Source organism: Hemiscyllium ocellatum, unplaced genomic scaffold (genome assembly GCF_020745735.1).
Source record: "Hemiscyllium ocellatum isolate sHemOce1 unplaced genomic scaffold, sHemOce1.pat.X.cur. R, whole genome shotgun sequence".
Taxonomy (NCBI): domain Eukaryota; kingdom Metazoa; phylum Chordata; class Chondrichthyes; order Orectolobiformes; family Hemiscylliidae; genus Hemiscyllium; species Hemiscyllium ocellatum.
The window spans coordinates 291,756-312,271 of NW_026867602.1; the positions used below are offsets into that span (position 1 = coordinate 291,756).

General features: G+C 56.6%; 1 protein-coding gene across 1 annotated transcript; it reads left to right on the forward strand.

Moving 5' to 3' along the window:
* Positions 1-3,501: 3,501 nt before the first annotated feature.
* Positions 3,502-20,418, forward strand: LOC132809080 (twinfilin-1-like). Its single transcript, XM_060822477.1, has 9 exons — positions 3,502-3,579; positions 5,240-5,317; positions 6,175-6,353; positions 7,747-7,842; positions 8,215-8,319; positions 14,470-14,595; positions 16,186-16,336; positions 18,614-18,735; positions 20,244-20,418. Exons 1-9 carry the CDS (start codon positions 3,555-3,557, stop codon positions 20,403-20,405), a joined length of 1,044 nt encoding a protein of 347 aa, XP_060678460.1. The 5' UTR covers positions 3,502-3,554; the 3' UTR covers positions 20,406-20,418.
* The last annotated feature ends 98 nt before the right edge of the window (positions 20,419-20,516 follow it).

Sequence of the window (20,516 nt, forward strand, 5' to 3'; positions counted from 1 at the left end):
TTCCAGGTGCACCATTTAAACGAAGGGCTAGCCATGACAGTCCGAGACAGGTTTGTGACCGCTCCCGGGAGGGAGGTTTCCCCACCTGTGGCGCGCCGAGTGAAAAGTTTGTATCAATCTAAAAATACAACGACCTAATCAAAACTTCTAATTGCTCCTTCTGCAACAGACCAACATATATCACAAATGGAAGGAGTCTCTCCCTCCTTGCTCGCAGGGGGCGCTCACATTGCCCACTCACCCCTCCATGGCTCCTTCTAACATAGAGATATACAGCACAGATACAGACCCTTCGGTCCAATCCGTCCATGCCGACCCAGATATCCCAACCCAATCTAGTCCCCAGCACCCGGCCCATATCCCTCCAAACCCTTCCTATACCCATCCAGATGCCTCTTAAATGTTGAAATTGTACCAGCCTCCACCACATCCTCTGGCAGCTCATTCCATACACGTACCACCCTCTGGGGGGAAAATTTACCTCTTTTATATCTTTCCCCTCTCACCCTAAACCTATGCCCCTCTAGTTCTGGACTCCCCGACCCCAGGGAAAAGACTTTGCCTATTTACCCTATCCATGCCTTTCATAATTTTATAAACCTCTATAAGGTCACCCCTCAGCCTCCGACGCTCCAGGGAAAACAGCCCCAGCCTGTTCAGCCTCTCCCTGTAGCTCAGATCCTCCAACCCTGGCAACATCCTTGTCAATCTTTTCTGAACCCTTTCACGTTTCACAACATCTTTCCGATAGGAAGGAGACCAGAATTGCACACAATACTCCAACAGTGGCCTAACCAATGTCCTGTACAGCCGCGACATGACCTCCCAACTCCCTGTAGTCGATACTCTGACCAGTAAAGGAAAGCATACCAAACGCTGCCTTCACTATCCTATCTACCTGCGACTCCACTTTCAAGGAGCTATGAACCTGCACTCCAAGGTCTCTTTGTTCAGCAACACTCCCCAGGACCTTACCATTAAGTGGATAAGTCCTGCTAAGATTTGCTTTCCCAAAATGCAGCACCTCGCATTTATCTGAATTAAACTCCATCTGGAGCTGTTTTCCCTGGAGCGTCGGAGGCTGAGGGGTGACCTTATAGAGGTTTACAAAATCAGGAGAGGCCCGAAACGTCGATTCTCCTGCTCCTCGGATGCTGCCTGACCTGCTGCACTTTTCCAGCAACACTCTCTCGACTCTGACCTCCAGCGTCTGCCATCCTCACTGTCACCCAAATAGGCCAAGTCATTTCCCTGGGGTTGGGGGTGGTCCAGAACTAGAGGGGCATAGGTTAAGGGTGAGAGGGGAAAGATATAAAAGAGACTGAAGGGGCAACTTTTTCCCCAGAGAGGGTGGTACGTGTATGGAATGAGCTGCCAGAGGATGTGGTGGAGGCTGGCACAATTGCAACATTTAAGAGGCATTTGGATGGGTATATGAATAGGAAGGGTTTGGAGGGATATGGGCCGGGTGGGACTAGATTGGGTTGGGATATCTGGGTCGGCACGGACGGGTTGGGCCGAAGGGTCTGTTTCCATGCTGTACTCTACGTATTAAAATGCCACACCCATCTTGACAACTAGATGCCCAGGCCCCATGACAGAGAAACACAAAATAAACACTGTTGTCTATCTGATCCGAATCAATCAGACGATCTTAAAGCGTCTGGGAAGACATTTGCCTATTATTTACTTAGCTGTGCTGCTTAACTCTGTTTGTATCGCTCGCAAGACATCGCTTTCGACGTGACAATAAATTCAGTGAGTCGAAATTAAACACAGACCCCGAAACGCAATATCTTCCAGAATACTGGAGACTCGAGTCCCTCAGTCGCCTGTTTAACCTAAACCTGTCACAGGTCACCGCTGCGGAAAAGTCCTGGAAAAGCCCTAATTTGTGATCCGTTGTCTATCAGAGGGCTGCAGCCTCTGCTGTACGCGAGGGCCCGGGGGGGACTGGTCCGATCTGCGTTTGCCCGCTGAGATGCTGGGACCCTCCCGGCAGCATTTCCGGGATCAGGCCCGGGCTCCCGGGATCTCCCCCGTCGACGATTCGGGTTTCTCTCGGAGTCTGGCAGACTCCGGGACCGGGCCGCGCTCCGCAGGTGAGTCCCCCCATCCTGGGGAGGTCGAGGTGCTCTGCGGGCCACGATCCTCAAAGTGGTGAGCACTGCTGCCTCACAGCGCCAGAGACCTGGGTTCAATTCCCGCCTCAGGTGACCGACTGTGTGGAGTATGCACGTTCTCCCCGTGTCTGTGTGGGTTTCCTCCGGGTGCTCCGGTTTCCTCCCACAGTCACAAAGATGTGCAGGTTAGGGTGAATTGGCCGTGCTAAATTGTCCCCGTAGTGCCCAGGGATGTGCAGGTTAGGGTGGATTGGCCATGCTAAATTGTCCCCGTATTGCCCAGGGATATACAGGTTAGGGTGGATTGGCCGTGCTAAATTGTCCCCGTAGTGTCCAGGGATGTGCAGGTTAGGGTGGATTGGCCGTGCTAAATTGTCCCGTATTGCCCAGGGATGTACAGGTTAGGGTGGATTGGCCGTGCTAAATTGTCCCGTAGCGCCCAGTGATGTGCAGGTTAGGGTGAATTGGCCGTGCTAAATTGTCCCCGTATTGCCCAGGGATGTGCAGGTTAGGGTGGGATTGGCCGTGCTAAATTGTCCCGTAGCGCCCAGTGATGTGCAGGTTAGGGTGAATTGGCCGTGCTAAATTGTCCCCGTAGTGCCCAGGGATGTACAGGTTAGGGTGGGATTGGCCGTGCTAAATTGTCCCCGTATTGCCCAGGGATGTGCAGGTTAGGGTGGGATTGGCCGTGCTAAATTGTCCCCGTATTGCCCAGGGATGTGCAGGTTAGGGTGGATTGGCCGTGCTAAATTGTCCCCGTAGTGCCCAGGGATGTGCAGGTTAGGGTGGGTTGGCCGTGCTAAATTGTCCCCGTATTGCCCAGGGATGTGCAGGTTAGGGTGGGTTGGCCGTGCTAAATTATCCCGTATTGCCCAGGGATGTGCGGGTTAGGGTGGGATTGGTTTGGTGTGGACATCCCCTTTAAGGGAGGGTGCCTGGTTTAGTGTGGACCTCCCCTTTAAGGGAGGGGTGCCTAGTTTGGGTGTGGACCTCCCCTTTAAGGGAGGGGGTGCCTGGTTTGGTGTGGACCTCCCCTTTAAGGGAGGGGTGCCTAGTTTGGGTGTGGACCTCCCCTTTAAGGGAGGGGGTGCCTGGTTTGGTGTGGACATCCCCTTTAAGGGAGGGTGCCTGGTTTAGTGTGGACCTCCCCTTTAAGGGAGGGGTGCCTAGTTTGGGTGTGGACCTCCCCTTTAAGGGAGGGGTGCCTAGTTTGGGTGTGGACCTCCCCTTTAAGGGGTGTTTGGTTTGTTGTGGACTTCCCCTTTAAGAGGCTGGGTCTCCAGATGGTGCGACCTTCCCCTTTAAGAAGGGGGCGGGGTTAGTTCGGGGGCTCCGCCCACTGGACGGACGATTTCCTGTCGGCTCACTTCCCCTTTAAGGGAGTGTACCCGGAAGTGCGGCCGCTTCCGGGTTTGAGAGGGACAGAGGAAAATGTCTCATCAGACAGGGATTGGGGGTATACCCGGGGCTGGGGGCATTGGGTGGGGGTGAGAGGGGGGTGAAGGATGGGGGAGGGGCATTGGGTGGGGGTGAGAGATGGGGAGTGGGGAGGAGCTGGAGGGGGTGGGTATTGTGGGGTATCTTGGGGGGTGGGGGCTGGTTCAGTACAAACTGGGGGAGGGGTAACTTGGAGAGGGCCGGTGTAGGAATAAAGTGGGGGAGGGGGGTAATGGGGAAGAGAGGGAGGGCATTGTCGGAGGAGCGCGGATAACTTACTGTTCTCTCTCCCCCCTCCCCTTCCCCCCCCCTTCCCCCCAACTCCCCCTCCTTGTCTCTTCCCCCGTCTCTCTCTCTCTCTCTCCCCCCCCGTCTCTCTCTCTCTCTCTCACCCCGTCTCTCTCTCTCCCCCCCCGTCTCTCTCTCTTCTCCCCCCCCCGTCTCTCTCTTCTCCCCCCCCGTCTCTCTCTCTCTCCCCCCCGTCTCTCTCTCTTCTCCCCCCCCCGTCTCTCTCTTCTCCCCCCCCGTCTCTCTCTTCTCCCCCCCGTCTCTCTCCCCCCCCGTCTCTCTCTCCCCCCCCGTCTCTCTCTTCTCTCCCCCCCCGTCTCTCTCTTCTCCCCCCCCGTCTCTCTCTCTCTCTCTCCCCCCCCCGTCTCTCTCTCTCTCTCCCCCCCGCCGTCTCTCTCTCTCTCCCCCCCCCCCCTCTCTCTCTCTCTCCCCCCCCCCCGTCTCTCTCTTCTCTCCCCCCCCGTCTCTCTCTTCTCTCCCCCCCCGTCTCTCTCTTCTCTCCCCCCCCCCGTCTCTCTCTTCTCCCCCCCCCGTCTCTCTCTCTCTCTCTCCCCCCCCGTCTCTCTCTCTCTCTCTCACCCCGTCTCTCTCTCTCCCCCCCCGTCTCTCTCTCTTCTCCCCCCCCGTCTCTCTCTTCTCCCCCCCCCGTCCTCTCTCTCTCCCCCCCCGTCTCTCTCTTCTCTCCCCCCGTCTCTCTCTCTCTCTTCTCCCCCCCCCCCGTCTCTCTCTCTCCCCCCCGTCTCTCTCTCTCTCTCTCCCCCCCGTCTCTCTCTTCTCCCCCCCCCGTCTCTCTCTTCTCCCCCCCCGTCTCTCTCTTCTCCCCCCCCGTCTCTCTCTTCTCCCCCCCCGTCTCTCTCTTCTCCCCCCCCCCGTCTCTCTCTCCCCCCCCCCGTCTCTCTCTCTCCCCCCCGTCTCTCTCTCTCCCCCCCCGTCTCTCTCTTCTCCCCCCCCGTCTCTCTCTCTCTCCCCCCCCGTCTCTCTCTTCTCCCCCCCCGTCTCTCTCTCTCCCCCCCCGTCTCTCTCTCTCCCCCCCCGTCTCTCTCTTCTCCCCCCCCGTCTCTCTCTTCTCCCCCCCCGTCTCTCTCTCTCCCCCCCCCGTCTCTCTCTCTCCCCCCCCCGTCTCTCTCTTCTCCCCCCCCGTCTCTCTCTCTCCCCCCCCCGTCTCTCTCTTCTCTCCCCCCCCGTCTCTCTCTCTCCCCCCCGTCTCTCTCTTCTCCCCCCCCCCCGTCTCTCTCTTCTCCCCCCCCGTCTCTCTCTTCTCCCCCCCCGTCTCTCTCTTCTCCCCCCCCGTCTCTCTCTTCTCTCCCCCCCCGTCTCTCTCTCTCCCCCCCGTCTCTCTCCCCCCCCATCTCTTCTCTCTCCCCCCCCCCATTCTCCCCCCCCCCCCCCAGCCTCCCAGGATCTGCAGCAGCTCTTCTCTCGATCGAAAGACGGCTCCTTGCGCCTGATCCAGGTTCTGATAGACGATGGTACGTCCTCCCCGCGATGCCTCTGCAGTCGAATGGCCCTGTGCTTGTTTTGTTTAGGGGTCTTATTGTATTTTCGGAGGGTGGTCGGGCCCAATGGGGGTAGAGGTCGAACCAGTGGGTGGGGGCGGTGTTCGGGGGTCACTTTCTCTCTCTCGCATGCTCGATGTCTGAGGGGGAGGTGGGGGTGGGGGTGGAGGGGTGAATATGGATTACAATCAGTTCCCCCCCAATCTTCCCCCTCCTCCAAAAAGTCAATGAAGCGTAACCATTTCTCTCCCTCCCTCTCCCTACCCCTCCATCCCTCCCTCTCCCTACCCCTCCATCTCTCCCTCTACCCCTCCATCTCTCCCTCTCCCTCTACCCCTCCATCTCTCCCTCTCCCTCTACCTCTCCATCTCTCCCTCTCCCTCCACCCCTCCATCTCTCTCTCTTTCCCTCCCCTCTCTCTCTCTCTCTCGTCTCTCTCTCCCTCCCCCTCTCCCTCCCCCCCCCCCTCTCTCTCTCTCTCTCTCACCGCGTCTCTCTCTCTCTCTCTCTCCCACCTCTCTCTCTCTCTCCCTCCCCCCCCCCCTCTCTCTCTCTCTCCCCCGTCCTCTCTCTCTCTCTCTCTCTCCCACCCCGTCTCTCTCTCTCTCTCTCTCCCACCCCGTCTCTCTCTCTCTCTCTCTCCCACCCCGTCTCTCTCTCTCTCTCTCTCTCTCCACCCCGTCTCTCTCTCTCTCTCTCTCTCTCTCCACCCCTCTCTCTCTCTCTCTCTCTCTCTCTCCCACCCCGTCTCTCTCTCTCCTCTCCCCCCCCCTCTCTCTCCCCCCCCCCCCCCCCCCATCTCTCCCCCTCCCCACCCCTCCCCCACACAGAGCTCCTGGTGGCGGGTGAGTGTTGCCCCCCAGTTGCCAGCTGGGAGAGTGACTACGATGAGCTGCTGTTGCCTCTGCTCAAGCCCAAAGTCCCCTGCTACGTCCTTTATCGGCTGGATAGCCGCAACGCTCAGGGCTTCCAGTGGGTCTTCATCTCGTGGATCCCCGAGAGCTCCGCGGTAAGGCCTGTGCCGGGGAAGGGTGATGGAAGAAGCTGAATGAGGCCTGGTGCACTATCGCTCTTGCGCTCTCTCTCTCTAACCCCTCCACCCGCCCCCCGATAATACTCTTGTCCCTGTACACAGGAGGGTTTGGTTTGGTGTTGTATCACAACTCTCGAAGGGGAGCCTCGGTGAGTTGCTGTAGTGTGTCTTGTAGAAGGTACACACCGCTGCCCCTCTGTGTTGGGGATGGAGCTCAGCCGAGCATTCCTAATGAGCCCAGCTACCTCGGGGGTGGGAGGGAGGGAGTGTTGGAGCTCAGCTGGGCATTCCTAATGAGCCCAGCTACCTCGGGGGTGGGAGGGAGGGAGTGTTGGAGCTCAGCCGAGTATTCCTAATGAGGCCAGCTACCTTGGAGGGTGGAGGGAGGGAGTGTTGGAGCTCAGCCGAGCATTCCTAATTAGCCCAGCTACCTCGGGGGGTGGGGGGAGTGTTGGAGCTCAGCCGAGCATTCCTAATGAGCCCAGCTACCTTGGGGGGGTGGAGGGAGGGAGTGTTGGAGCTCAGCCGGGCATTCCTAATGAGCCCAGCTACCTCGGGGGGTGGAGGGAGGGAGTGTTGGAGCTCAGCCGGGCATTCCTAATTAGCCCAGCTACCTCGGGGGGTGGGGGGAGTGTTGGAGCTCAGCCGAGCATTCCTAATGAGCCCAGCTACCTTGGGGGGTGGAGGGAGGGAGTGTTGGAGATCAGCCGGGCATTCCTAATGAGCCCAGCTACCTCAGGGGGGGCAGTGGGAGGGTGTGTTGGAACACAGCCGGGCATTTCTAATGAGCCCAGCTACCTCGGGGGGTGGAGGGAGGGAGTGTTGGAGCTCAGCCAGGCATTTCGAATGAGCCCAGCTGCTGCAGGGTGTTGGTAGTGAAAGGAGCGAGTGTTGAAGGTGGGGGGGGTCAGTGTGTCGATCGAGTGTGGGGGGTGGAGGGAGTGAGTGTTGAAGGTGGGGTCAGTGTGTCGATCGAATATGGGGGGATGGGCTGCTTTGTCCCTGAACAGTGTTGAGCTTCTCGTGTTGTTGGAGCTGCCCCTAGTCCAGGGCGTGGGGAGTATTCCCTCACCCTCCTGACTTGTGCCTTGTCGATGGTGGGACAGGGCTTTGGGGGGAGAGTCAGGAGGGGGGTTACTCGCTGCAGGATTCCCAGCCTCTGACCTGCTCCTGTAGCCGCTGGATTGATATGGGGCTGGGTCCGGTTCAGTTTCTGCTCAACGGTAACCCCCAGGGTGTTGATGACGAGGGGATTAAGTGATGGTAACGCCATTGAACATCAATGGGGTGAGATATTGGGGGGAGCTTTTGAATGGGGTGGGGAGTGAGCTGTCTGGCACTGATGCCCCCTCCTTCCTGACCCTCCCAGGTGCGACCGAAGATGCTCTATGCTGCCACCCGTGCCACCCTGAAGAACGAGTTTGGGGGCGGGCACATTAAAGACGAGATCTCCGCGACTCAGCGGGTATGGGCTCTGAGGTTTGGGACGGAGGGGGGTTGGCTGCGAGGAGGGGGAGGGAGGTGGGGATGGGATGGGAGGGGAGGTATCAAGGACTGGGCTTTTGAAATGAGAGCTCAGTGGGGTGTGGGGAGGAGGGGTGGAGGTCAGTTCTCTGCGACTGAGCGGGTACAGGCTCTGGACGGGATGGGACGTGAGAGGGAGAGGGAGCTCAGTGAGGGGGTGGGGTTGTGGGTCAGCGATGGGGTTTGCCCGAGAGTGATTGAGGGGAGAGGGGAGGGAGTTGCAGATTCTTCCCCCGCTACGTGGAGAGGCTTTTGCATGATTTCTCTAATTCTTCCCTCTTTCCCCTCCCCCCCACAACTCCCCGGGTTACAGGAGGACATCACTCTGAGCGGTTACCAGAAACACTTGGCATCGGAGTCAGCCCCTGCCCCGCTCACAGCCGCTGAGCAGGAACTGCAACAACTCAAGATTACTGAGGTATCCTCCCTTGTAGGGAAACTGTCCCCCTTCCTCCCCTTACCCTTCCCTCCCTCCCTCCCCCTCACAGGGGAGCCGGTCCCCCTCATCCTCCTCCCTCCCCTCTCTCCCAACCATGACAGATCGAGAACTTTGCTTTTGCTGTTTTGTGCGGGGGTGGTTGGGAGAGACGCTGAAAAGGGAGGCTGACGGTGTACTTTGAACAAAACAACGCAGGTTTATCGCGAAAGAAAAGGGAGGGGGAGAGAGAGGCGGTTTGGAAAGAATTTAGCAGAAAAAGGAACTCAAGCTTCAACTATTTTTCCTCACTGCTCCCAGCAACATCCTTTGCAGATACTCAACCCCGATTGAAATAATACCTCCTGAAGTAGAGTCTGGGATATTGGAGTCTACGCAGGATTGAGTATCTGCTGAACTCAGTTACCCTTCGATCTTAACTCTCTGATTTCATCCTTAACCAATGAGATTTCTTTTCAGAGAAATACTTTGATGTTCGCTCCCTCAAAAACGGCGATAGCTTTGGCAAATAGGGCTAAGGAGAATTTGAAGGAATCCCACAAATACGTTAAGGACGCAAGGGTAACTGGGAGAGAACAGGGCCCCTCCAAGATCAGCAAAGCAGCCAATGTGTGGGAGACGGGGTGGGTGGCGATACTAAACGAGTATTTTGCATCAGTGTTTACCGTGGAGATGAACATGAAGTTACATAATGTGCGCAAACAGACGACAACATCTTGAGTCTTAACAGAGGAGGAGGTGCTGGACGTCTTAAAAGGTGGATAAATCCCCAGGACCTGATCAGGTGTACCCTAGAACTCCGTGGGAAGCTAGAGAAGTGATTGCTGGGCCCCTCGCTGAGATATTTGCATCATCGATAGTCACAGGTGAGGTACTGGAAGACTGGAGGTTGGCAAACGTGGTGCCACTGTTTAAGAAGGGTGGTAAGGACAAGCCAGGGAACTATAGACCGGTGAGCCTGACCTCGGTGGTGGGCAAGTTGTTGGAGGGAATCCTGAGGGACAGGATGTACATGTATTTGGAAAGGCAAGGACTGATTCGGGATAGTCACCATGGCTATGTGTGTGGGAAATCATGTCTCACAAACTTGATTGAGTTTTTTGAAGAAGTAACAAAGAGGATTGATGAGGACAGAGCGTTAGATGTGATCTATATGGACTTCAGTAAAGTTGTGGTGGTTCTGTTCGCCGAGCTGGAAGTTTTTGTTGCAAACGTTTCGTCCCCTGGCTAGGAGACATCATCAGTGCTCTGGAGCCTCCTTCGAAGCACTTCTTTGATGTTTCTTCCGGTATTTATAGTGGTCTGTCCTTGCCGCTTCAGGGTGTCAGTTTCAGCTGTCTGCTGTAGTGGTTGGTATATTGGGTCCAGGTCAATGTGTTTGTTGATGGAGTTTGTGGATGAATGCCATGCCTCTAGGAATTCCCTGGCTGTTCTCTGTCTGGCTTGCCCTATGATAGTGCTGTTGTCCCAGTCGAATTCATGTTGCTTGTTGTCTGTGTGTGTGGCTACTAGGGATAGCTGGTCGTGTCGTTTCGTGGCTAGTTGATGTTCATGTATGCGGATTGTTAGCTGTCTTCCTGTTTGTCCTATATAGTGTTTTGTGCAGTCCTTGCATGGTATTTTGTAAACTACATTAGTTTTGCTCATGTTGGGTATTGGCTCCTTTGTTCTAGTGAGTTGTTGTCTGAGTGTGGCTGTTGGTTTGTATGCCGTTATGAGTCCTAAGGGTCGCAGTAGTCTGGCTGTCAGTTCTGAAACACTCCTGATGTATGGTAACACACAAACAAAGCTGCATCAGGACACTATTCAAAAGAGCTACAACACACTGCAGTACACCAGAACTGCGAAAAGAGGAAGAGGAACACCTGTACAAGGTATTCGCCAAAAACGGATACACGCGCAACTTTATCAACAGATGCTTAAGAGATACACCACGGAACGAGGACATGCCACAACCAAAAGGACTAGCCACACTACCATACGTCAGGAGCATTTCAGAACTGACAGCCAGACTACTGCGACCCTTAGGACTCATAACGGCACACAAACCAACAGTCACGCTCAGACAACAACTCACTAGAACGAAGGACCCGATACCCAACATGAGCAAAACTAATGTAGTGTACAAAATACCATGCAAGGACTGCACAAAACACTATATAGGACAAACAGGAAGACAGCTAACAATCCGCATACATGAACATCAACTAGCCACGAAATGACACGACCAGCTATCCCTAGTAGCCACACACTCAGACAACCAGGAACATGTATTTGACTGGGAAAACTACTATCATAGGGCAAGCCAGACAGAGAACATCCAGGGAATTCCTAGAGGCATGGCATTCATCCACAAACTCCATCAACAGACACATCGACCTGGACCCGATATACCAACCACTACAGCGGACGGCTGAAACTGACACCCGGAAGCGGCAAGGACAGACACTATAAATGCCGGAAGAAACATCAAAGAAGCGCTTCGCAGGAGGCTCCAGAGCACTGATGATGTCTCCTAGCCAGGGGACGAAACGTTTGCAACAAAAACTTCCAGCTCGGCGAACAGAACCACAACAACGAGCTACAAATCTTCGCACAAACCTTGAACTTCAGTAAAGTGTTCGATAAGGTTCCCCATGGGAGACTGATTAGCAAGGTTAGATCTCATGGAATACAGGGAGAACTAGCCATTTGGATACAGAACTGGCTCAAAGGTAGAAGACAGAGGGTAGTGGTGAAGGGTTGTTTTTCAGACTGGAGGCCTGTGACCAGTGGAGTGCCACAAGGATCGGTGCTGGGCCCTCTACTTTTCATCATTTATATAAATGATTTGGGTGTGAACATAAGAGGTACAGTTAGTAAGTTTGCAGATGACACCAAAATTGGAGGTGTAGTGGACAGCGAAGAGGGTTACCTCAGATTACAACAGGATCTGGACCAGATGGGCCAATGGGCTGAGAAGTGGCAGATGGAGTTTAATTCAGATAAATACAAGGTGCTGCATTTTGGGAAAGCAAATCTTAGCAGGACTTATCCACTTAATGGTAAGGTCCTAGGGAGTGTTGCTGAACAAAGAGACCTTGGAGTGCAGGTTCATAGCTCCTTGAAAGTGGAGTCACAGGTGGATAGGATAGTGAAGGCAGCGTTTGGTATGCTTTCCTTGATTGGTCAGGAGGGCAGGAGTCGGGAGGTCATGTTGCCCCCGGACAGGAAGGATGTTGTGAAATTTGAGAGGGTTCAGGAAAGGGTTTGAGCTACAGGGAGTAGTTGGATAGGCCGGGGGCTGTTTTCCCCGGAGCGTCGGGGCTGAGGGGTGACCTGATAGAGGTTTATAAAATCACGAGGGGGGGGGGGACATGGATAGGGTAAAAAGACAAGGTCTTTTCCCCCTGGGGTGGGGGAGCCCAGAACTAGAGGGGTGTAGGTTTAAGGTGAGAGGGGGGAAAGGGACCCAAGGGGTAACTTTTTCCCCCAGAGGGTGGTGCATGTGTGGACCGAGCTGCCAGAGGAAGTGGTGGGGGCTGGTACAATGACAACATTTAAAAGGGATCTGGATGGGTTTAGAGGGAGATGGGCCAAGTACTGGGGAATGGGGACGAGGTTAGGTTCGGATATCTGGGTCAGCAGGGATGGGATGGGCCAAAGGGTCGGCTCCTGTGACTCTTGTGATTCCCCTCGTTAAACGTGACACCCAACCTCCCTCTCGGAAATAAAGATGGGGATGCAGATTCCCTCTGGTTTTCGCGCGTTCCCCCGCCCCTGCCCACCCCCAGCTTGAACAGCGAGGGTGGGAAGTCAACTGCAGAGGCTTCACAGTTGTGTCTCTGCCCTGCGTCCATACTTGTAACGTCCTCTACAGGCGAACGTTGGAATATAGAACATTCTAGTGCAGCCCAGGCCCTTCGGCCCTCAATGTTGTACTAACCTGTGGAACCAATCTGATGCCCATCTAACCTACACTATCCCATTCTCATCCATAACTGCCCTTAAAGGTGGCGAGAGTGCTGCTGTTGCATTCCTCTGGGTGCTCTGGTTTCCTCCCACATTCCAAAGATGTGCAGGTTAGGGTGGGATTGGCCGTGCTAAATTGTCCCCGTAGTGCCCAGGAATGTGCAGGTTAGGGTGGATTGGCCGTGCTAAATTGTCCCCGTAGTGCTCAGGGGTGTGTAGGTTAGGGTGGATTGGCCGCGCTAAATTGTCCCCGTAGTGCTCAGGAATGTGCAGGTTAGGGTGGGATTGGCCGTGCTAAATTGTCCCCGTAGTGCTCAGGGGTGTGCAGGTTAGGGTGGGATTTGCCGTGTTAAATTGTCCCCGTAGTGCCCAGGAATGTGCAGGTTAGGGTGGATTGGCCGTGCTAAATTGTCCCCGTAGTGCTCAGGGGTGTGTAGGTTAGGGTGGATTGGCCGTGCTAAATTGTCCCGTAGTGCCCAGGGATGTGCAGGTTAGGGTGGATTGGCCGTGCTAAATTGTCCCGTAGTGCCCAGGGATGTGCAGGTTAGGGTGGATTGGCCGTGCTAAATTGTCCCCGTAGTGCTCAGGGATGTGCAGGTTAGGGTGGGATTGGCCGTGCTAAATTGTCCCCGTAGTGCCCAGGGATGTGCAGGTTAGGGTGGATTGGCCGTGCTAAATTGTCCCGTAGTGCCCAGGGATGTGCAGGTTAGGGTGGATTGGCCGTGCTAAATTGTCCCGTAGTGCCCAGGGATGTGCAGGTTAGGGTGGATTGGCCGTGCTAAATTGTCCCCGTAGTGCTCAGGGATGTGCAGGTTAGGGTGGGATTGGCCGTGCTAAATTGTCCCCGTAGTGCCCAGGGATGTGCAGGTTAGGGTGGGATTGGCCGTGCTAAATTGTCCCTGCAGTGCCCAGGGATGTACAGGTTAGGGTCGATTGGCCGTGCTAAATTGTCCCTGCAGTGCTCAGGGATGTACAGGTTAGGGTGGATTGGCCGTGCTAAATTGTCCCCGTAGTGCTCAGGGATGTGCAGGTTAGGGTGGGATTGGCCGTGCTAAATTGTCCCCGTAGTGCTCAGGGATGTGCAGGTTAGGGTGGATTGGCCGTGCTAAATTGTCCCTGTAGTGTCCAGGGATGTGCAGGTTAGGGTGGGATTGGCCGTGCTAAATTGTCCCCGTAGTGCTCAGGGATGTACAGGTTAGGGTGGGATTGGCCGTGCTAAATTGTCCCCGTAGTGCTCAGGGATGTACAGGTTAGGGTGGGATTGGCCGTGCTAAATTGTCCCCGTAGTGCTCAGGGATGTACAGGTTAGGGTGGATTGGCCGTGCTAAATTGTCCCCGTAGTGCTCAGGGATGTACAGGTTAGGGTGGGATTGGCCGTGCTAAATTGTCCCCGTAGTGCTCAGGGATGTACAGGTTAGGGTGGGATTGGCCGTGCTAAATTGTCCCCGTAGTGCTCAGGGATGTACAGGTTAGGGTGGATTGGCCGTGCTAAATTGTCCCCGTAGTGCTCAGGGATGTACAGGTTAGGGTGGGATTGGCCGTGCTAAATTGCCCAGAGTGTTAGGTGCATTAGTCAAGAGGGAAATGGGTCTGAGTGAGTTTCTCTTTGGAGGGTCGGTGTGGACTTGTTGGGCCGAAGGGCCTGTTTCCGTACTGTAGGGAGTCTAATCTAATCTGTCCTATAACTATCAACCCTCATTGTAAAGCTACGTTCCCTCGTGCTAGCCCTCACCATCTTGAGGGAAAAGGCGCTCTCTGTCTAACCCTCTGATAATTTCAATTAAGTCACCTTCTTTTCTCTGATGAGAACAGTCTCCAGTCCTTCTGTAAGACCTTCCCTCCAGACCAGGCGACATCCTGGTAAATCTCCTCCGCACCTCTTTCCTCCCCCCCCATCCCCGCCTCCTTTTCTGCCTCAATAAGATCGCCTCTGGTTCGTCTAAACTCCAATGGGTGCGGGCTACTCTGCCTCTCCTCGTCCCTGGCTCCCCAGGATTGGCTGCAGGAGCCTTCCCTGGACAGACTCGAATATCGGGTCTATCCCTGCTTGGATACAGGGCCCCAGGAGCATCCGTGCATTTCTCGGCTGGATCCTTTGGGTTTTTTTTGTTCGACACGGCCTTCGAACGTCTGCCTGGACGCTTTGGTTACGGGAACGTGTCTTTCGATCTGCCCCGTCAGATGAACACTGAGGTGAGCGTGGACACCAAACAGCCAACACTGCAAGGCATCTCGTTTCCTGTTGACGAAGACGCCGTCCGTGCCTTGCGACAACTCCAGCAGAAGGATTGCTCCTACGTCCAGCTGGTAGGTGGGCTGATGGCGGGGGGCGGGGAGAGGGGAGGGATGGGCGCCGTTGTGGGAGGGAGAGGGAATTTGAGAGAGGACCCCAGCGTTGCAGGTCAGCCCGCCCACGAGGTCTCTCGCTCTATGGCCAACCCTGTGCCCGTTCCTGCCACCCTACGCCAATCTGAGGTGATGCCCCTCTGGGTCCTAGACTCTTACACGAGGGGGAGTCACCTTTTTTACCCCCCCGCCTTTTCTGCCTCATTAAGATCACCTCTGGTTGGTCTAAACTCCGATGGGTGCGGGCTACTCTGCCTCTCCTCGTCCCTCGCTCCCCAGGATCGGCTGCAGGAGCCTTCCCTGGATGGACTCGGATACCGGGTCTATCCCTGCTTGGATACGGGGCCCCAGGAACATTTCCTGCTGTGCTCTGACTGGGGCCTTCCTGCGAAACCTTGCTGAGGTTTATGGGAAGGGAGAGCGGGATGGGGGCAGACCCAAGCCGTGATGGGGCTGAGTTGTGGGACAGGCTAGAGGGGTCGAGTGGCCTCAACACAGCGCCGTGTTTGAGCTGTGTGTTTCCACACGGTGACTGTATCCCCAACCCTCACCCAGCCACACCCTCAGGACTGTCGGAAGGAGGGACTGTACAGCGAAGGAGCATTCATCTGAGGGGGGGCTCTTTCCTCTCCCGCTAACCACCGTCTCTCTCTACCCCCTTCCCCCTCTTTCTCGTACCTCTCCCTCCCTCTCCCCCACCCTCACTCCCCCCATCCTCTCACCTTCGCCTGCATGCCTCTCTATCCTCTCACACTCACCATCTCTCTCCCTTCCCCCTCTTCCCCATTCCTTCCTCTCTCTCCCTCCCCTCTATCTCTCTTCTCCCCCCACCTCCTTCTCTCACCTTGCTCCCCCAACTTTTCCCCCACTCTCAATCTCCCCACCTGCCCACCCCACCCCTCTCTCTCCCTCCCTCCTGCCCCTTCTCTCCCTCCCTCGCCCCCCCACTCCCCTCTCTCTCTTCCCCCCCCCTCGCTCCTCTCTCTTCTCCCCCCTCCCCCCCTCTCTTCGCCCCCCGGTCCCCTCTCTTCCCCCCCCACCCGCTCTCCTCTCTGTCTCCCCCCCCTCTTTCTGTCTCCCCCCCCTCTTTCTGTCTCCCCCCCCTCTTTCTGTCTCCCCCCCTCTTTCTGTCTCCCCCCCTCTTTCTGTCTCCCCCCCCTCTTTCTGTCTCCCCCCTCTCTTTCTGTCTCCCCCCTCTCTTTCTGTCTCCCCCCTCTCTCTCTGTCTCCCCCCTCTCTCTCTGTCTCCCCCCTCTCTCTCTGTCTCCCCCCTCTCTCTGTCTCTCCCCCCGCTCCTCTCTGTCTCCCCCTCTCTCTCTCTGTCTCTCCCCCACTCTCTCTCTGTCTCTCCCCCCCTCTCTGTCTCTCCCCCCGCTCCTCTCTGTCTCCCCCCCTCTTTCTGTCTCCCCCTCTCTCTCTCTGTCTCTCCCCCCACTCACTCTCTCTGTCTCTCCCCCCACTCTCTCTCTCTGTCTCTCCCCCTGCTCCTCTCTGTCTCCCCCCTCCCTCTCCCCTCACTCTCTCTCTGCCTCTCCCCCTTACCACCCTGCAGAAAGTGGACACTGAAGCAGAGGTCATCTCCCTGGTCAGCACCCAGCAGACTGGCATCGCTGACCTCCCCCAGCGGGTACCCTCCGATGCTCCTCGCTGGCATTTCTTCCTGTACCAGCACTCCCACGAGGGCCAGTCGCTCGAATCTCTCGGTGAGACCTCGCCTCGAGGATTGTGGGAGTTGGCGCTGTCCTGTACCTGAGGGAGGAGGAGCTGTGGGGTGGGATCGGGGGGAATATGGGAACGTGGTTGGACGGTCAGTCTGGTGGAGTCCCTCAGGGTAGTACCTAGGCCCCCATCCATCATCAATGACCTTCCCTCCCCCATCGGGGGGAGGGGAGGGGGGGATGTTCCCCGATGGTTATACAATGTTCGGCACCATTCGCCCCCTCCACCCCCCCTCCCTCAGATACTGAAGCAGTCCGGGTCCAAATGCAGCAAGATCTGGACAATACCCAGGCTTGGGCTGGCGAGGGGCAGGGAACATTCACTCCACACAAATGCCAGGCTGTGACCGTCTCCAACAAGAGAGAACCTAACCATCGCCCCCTTGATGTTCAATGGCGTTACCATCACTGAATCCCCCTCCCCCCACTATCAACATCCTGGGGGTTACCATTGACCAGGAACTGAACTGGACCCAGCCCCAGATCAATCCAGCGGCTTCAAGAGCAGGTCAGAGGCTGGGAATCCTGCAGCGAGTAACTCCCCTCCTGACTCTTTCCCCCCCCCCCCCCCCCCAAAGCCCTGTCCCACCATCAGAGGCTGGGAATCCTGCAGTGAGTAACTCCCGTCCTGACTCTCCCACCATCGGGTCAGAGGCTGGGAATCCTGCAGCGAGTAACTCCCCTCCTGACTCTCCCCCCACAGCCCAGTCCCACCATCGGGTCAGAGGCTGGGAATCCTGCAGCGAGTAACTCCCCTCCTGACTCTCCCCCCAAAGCCCTGTCCCACCATTGACAAGGCACGAGTCAGGAGGGTGAGGGAATACTCCCCCCACTTGCCCTGGACGGGGGCAGCTCCGACAACACTCGAGAAGCTCGACACCGTCCTGGGACAGAGCAGCCCCTCGCTCGAAGGGCCCCACATCCACAAACATCCCCTCCCTCCCTCCCCCACTCAGTAGCAGCGGTGTGTACCATCTCCAAGACACACTGCAGAAACCCATCCTCAGGCAGCAGCTTCCAAACCCACGGCCACTTCCATCTGGAAGGACAAGGGGCCGCAGATACATGGGGTGGGAGGGGGGAAAATCTGGTGTCTGTACTCAGTTTGGGGCTTGAGGTGTGACCCTGACTGTCTCCTCTCCCTTACCCAACGGTGAAATGGTTAGAACAGAGAGACCAAGGGATTCGGGGACATCAGTCTTTGATGTTGGCATCACAGGGAGACAGAGTGGCTAAGAAGGTGTTTAGCACACTTACCCTCATCGCTCAGAGCTTTGAGTGTAGGAGTCGGGGATGTCGCATTAAGGTTATACAGGACATTGGTGAGGCCCCTTCTGGAATACTGTATCTAGTCCCAGTCCCCCTGTTTATAGGAAGGTTATTAATGCAGAGGGGGGGGTGGAAGAGATTCACCAGGATGTTGCTGGGTACGGAGGCTATGAGTTATAAAGAGAGGGTGGGGCTGTTTTCCCTGGAGTGTTGAGGGGTGACCTTATAGAGGTTTATAAAATCATGAGGGGGATGTGGATAGGGTAAATAGACAAGGTCTTTTCCCCGCTGGGGTGGAGGAGTCCAGAACTAGAGGGACATGGGTTTAGGGTGAGAGGGGGAAAGATTTTTAAGAGTGGACCCCAGGGGCAGTTTTTTTCCACACGGTGTGTGGAATGAACTTCCTGATGAAGTGGTGGACGGGTGGGACAGTTACAATGTTTTAAAAGACATTTGGTTTAAGTGCATGAATAAGGAAGGTTTAAGGGGACCGGGAGCAGGCCGGTGTGGGACTAGGTTATGGGTGAGTGAAAATAAGCTCTGGAAAGAGAAGTGGGGTGCAGATGGGTGGGACATTGGACCAGCAGGGAAGAGATGGGCCATAAGGCCTCTGTTTGTTTGTGATTTTTTAAAAAAAATGAAAAACTTGGTTGTTTCTGCTGACTGGAACCATTGGTTGGTGCTGAAGTTAACTGGTTTCTTTCTCTCTCTCTCTCTCGTTTTCTCTCTCTCTCTCGTTTTCTTGTTCGCGCTCTCTCTCTCGTTTTCTCGTTCGCGCTCTCTGTCTCTTGTTTTCTCTGTCTCATTTTCTCGTTCGCGCTCTCTCTCGTTTTCTCGTTTTCTCGTTTTCGCGCTCTCGTTTTCTCGTTTTCGCGCTCTCGTTTTCTCGTTCGCTCGCTCTCGCTCCCGTTTTCCTCGCCCCCTTGTCTCACGCTATCTCTCTTGTGCTTGCTCTCTTGCGTGCTCTCTTCCTCTCCATCTCTCTGGGTCCAGTGTTTATCTACTCCATGCCTGGCAGTAAATGCAGCATTAAGGAGCGAATGCTGTACTCCAGTTGTAAGGGACCCTTCCTGAGCTACGTGGAACAGGTGCTGGGCTTGCAGATTGCAAGGAAGGTGAGTAAGGAGGGAATCTCTCTTGGGCGGGCAGTGGGGTGGGGGGGGGGCGAGCCAGGAAACATGGAGCATCCTGCCCACTCTCCCCCCAGCCAACCATCTTGGGATGGCCCCCGGCGATTGGCCATCCCCTTCCCTTCCGGATTTCCCGGACTGTTTTGCGGAAGGCGCAGGGTGGCTGGTCAGCATGTTGGAGCCATTGGCGCGAGCTCACTGGAGCAGGTGCGGAAATGATGGTCTGGACTCTCTCCGGGATTCCAGACAGGCAAAGGGGGTGGATGTTTACAGTTTTTCTCCATGTTTTTGTGTTCCAACTTCCAAGCTGACCAGTTACTGAAAAACGTATCTGTCACTCTCTCTCTCATGTCTTGTTCCCTCGTTCCTTTGTTTCTTCACTCCCTCTCTCCCTTCCCCATTTCCCTCTCCCTCTCATTTCCTCTCTTCCACCCCCACAATATTCCTCTCCCCCTCCTTCCCCATATCCCTCCCCCTCCTTCCCCCCCTTCTACCCCATGTCCCTCTCCTCTTCCTTCCCCATGTCCCTCCCCCCTCCTTCCCCCCCTTCTTCCCCATGTCCCTCTGCCTCTCTACCCCATGTCCCTCTGCCTCTCTACCCCATGTCCCTCTCCTCTTCCTTCCCCATGTCCCTCCCCCTCTCTCCCCCTTCTCCCCCATGTCCCTCTCCCCCACCTCCTTCCCCATGTCCCTCTCTCTCTCCATCCCCCCTCCTTCCCCATCCCCATCTCCCCTCTCTCTCCCCTTTCCCCCATCTCCCTTTCCCCTCTTTCCCTGTTCTCCCCATGTCCCTCTCCCTCTCTCCCCCCTTCCCCATGTCCCTCCCTCTCCCTCCCCCCCTTCCCCATGTCCCTCCCTCTCCCTCCCCCCTCCTTCCCCATGTCCCTCCCTCTCCCTCTCTCCCCCCCTTCCCCATGTCCCTCCCTCTCCCTCCCCCCTCCTTCCCCATGTCCCTCCCTCTCCCTCCCCCCCTTCCCCATGTCCCTCCCTCTCCCTCCCCCCTCCTTCCCCATGTCCCTCCCTCTCCCTCCCCCCTCCTTCCCCATGTCCCTCCCTCTCCCTCCCCCTCCTTCCCCATGTCCCTCTCCCTCCCCCCCCTTCCCCATGTCCCTCCCTCTCCCTCCCCCCTCCTTCCCCATGTCCCTCCCTCTCCCTCCCCCCTCCTTCCCCATGTCCCTCCCTCTCCCTCCCCCCTCCTTCCCCATGTCCCTCTCCCTCCCCCCCCTTCCCCATGTCCCTCCCTCTCCCTCCCCCCTCCTTCCCCATGTCCCTCTCCCTCTCTCCCCCCCTTCCCCATGTCCCTCCCTCTCCCTCCCCCCTCCTTCCCCATGTTCCTCTCCCTCTCCTCTCTCTCTCCCCCCTTCCTCATGCCCATCTCCCCTCTCTCTCCCCCTTCACCCCTGTCTCCCCCCCCGTCTCCCTTTCCCCTCTTTCCCCGTCTCTCCCCATGTCCCTTCCCCTCTCCCCCTGCGTGTCTCCCCGCCCCCGCCCAGGTGGAGATCGATGACGGGGCGGAGCTAACGGCAGAGTTCCTGTATGACGAGCTCCATCCAAAGAAGCACACGTACGAACGAGCGTTCAACAAACCACCAGGGCCAGCCCGCAGTCGGGGAGGCGGGAAACGTATCGTTCGCAATCCTGCAGCAAGCAGTTAGGGGGAGGGGGAGAGGGACACAGAAACAGAGGGGGGGGATACGAGGGAGTGACGCACAGAGAGGGGGACCGAGGGAGAGAGGCACAGAGAGAGAGGGGGGAGAGAGGCACAC

Excerpts from the sequence above, each read along its gene's own strand:
- LOC132809080 (XM_060822477.1), top strand. The coding sequence starts at position 3,555 with ATGTCTCATCAGACAGGGATTGGGG. Across the intron at positions 5,318-6,174 it reads CCAGGTTCTGATAGACGATG|AGCTCCTGGTGGCGGGTGAG; the intron begins GTACGTCCTCCC and ends TCCCCCACACAG. Across the intron at positions 16,337-18,613 it reads CCAGTCGCTCGAATCTCTCG|TGTTTATCTACTCCATGCCT; the intron begins GTGAGACCTCGC and ends CTCTGGGTCCAG.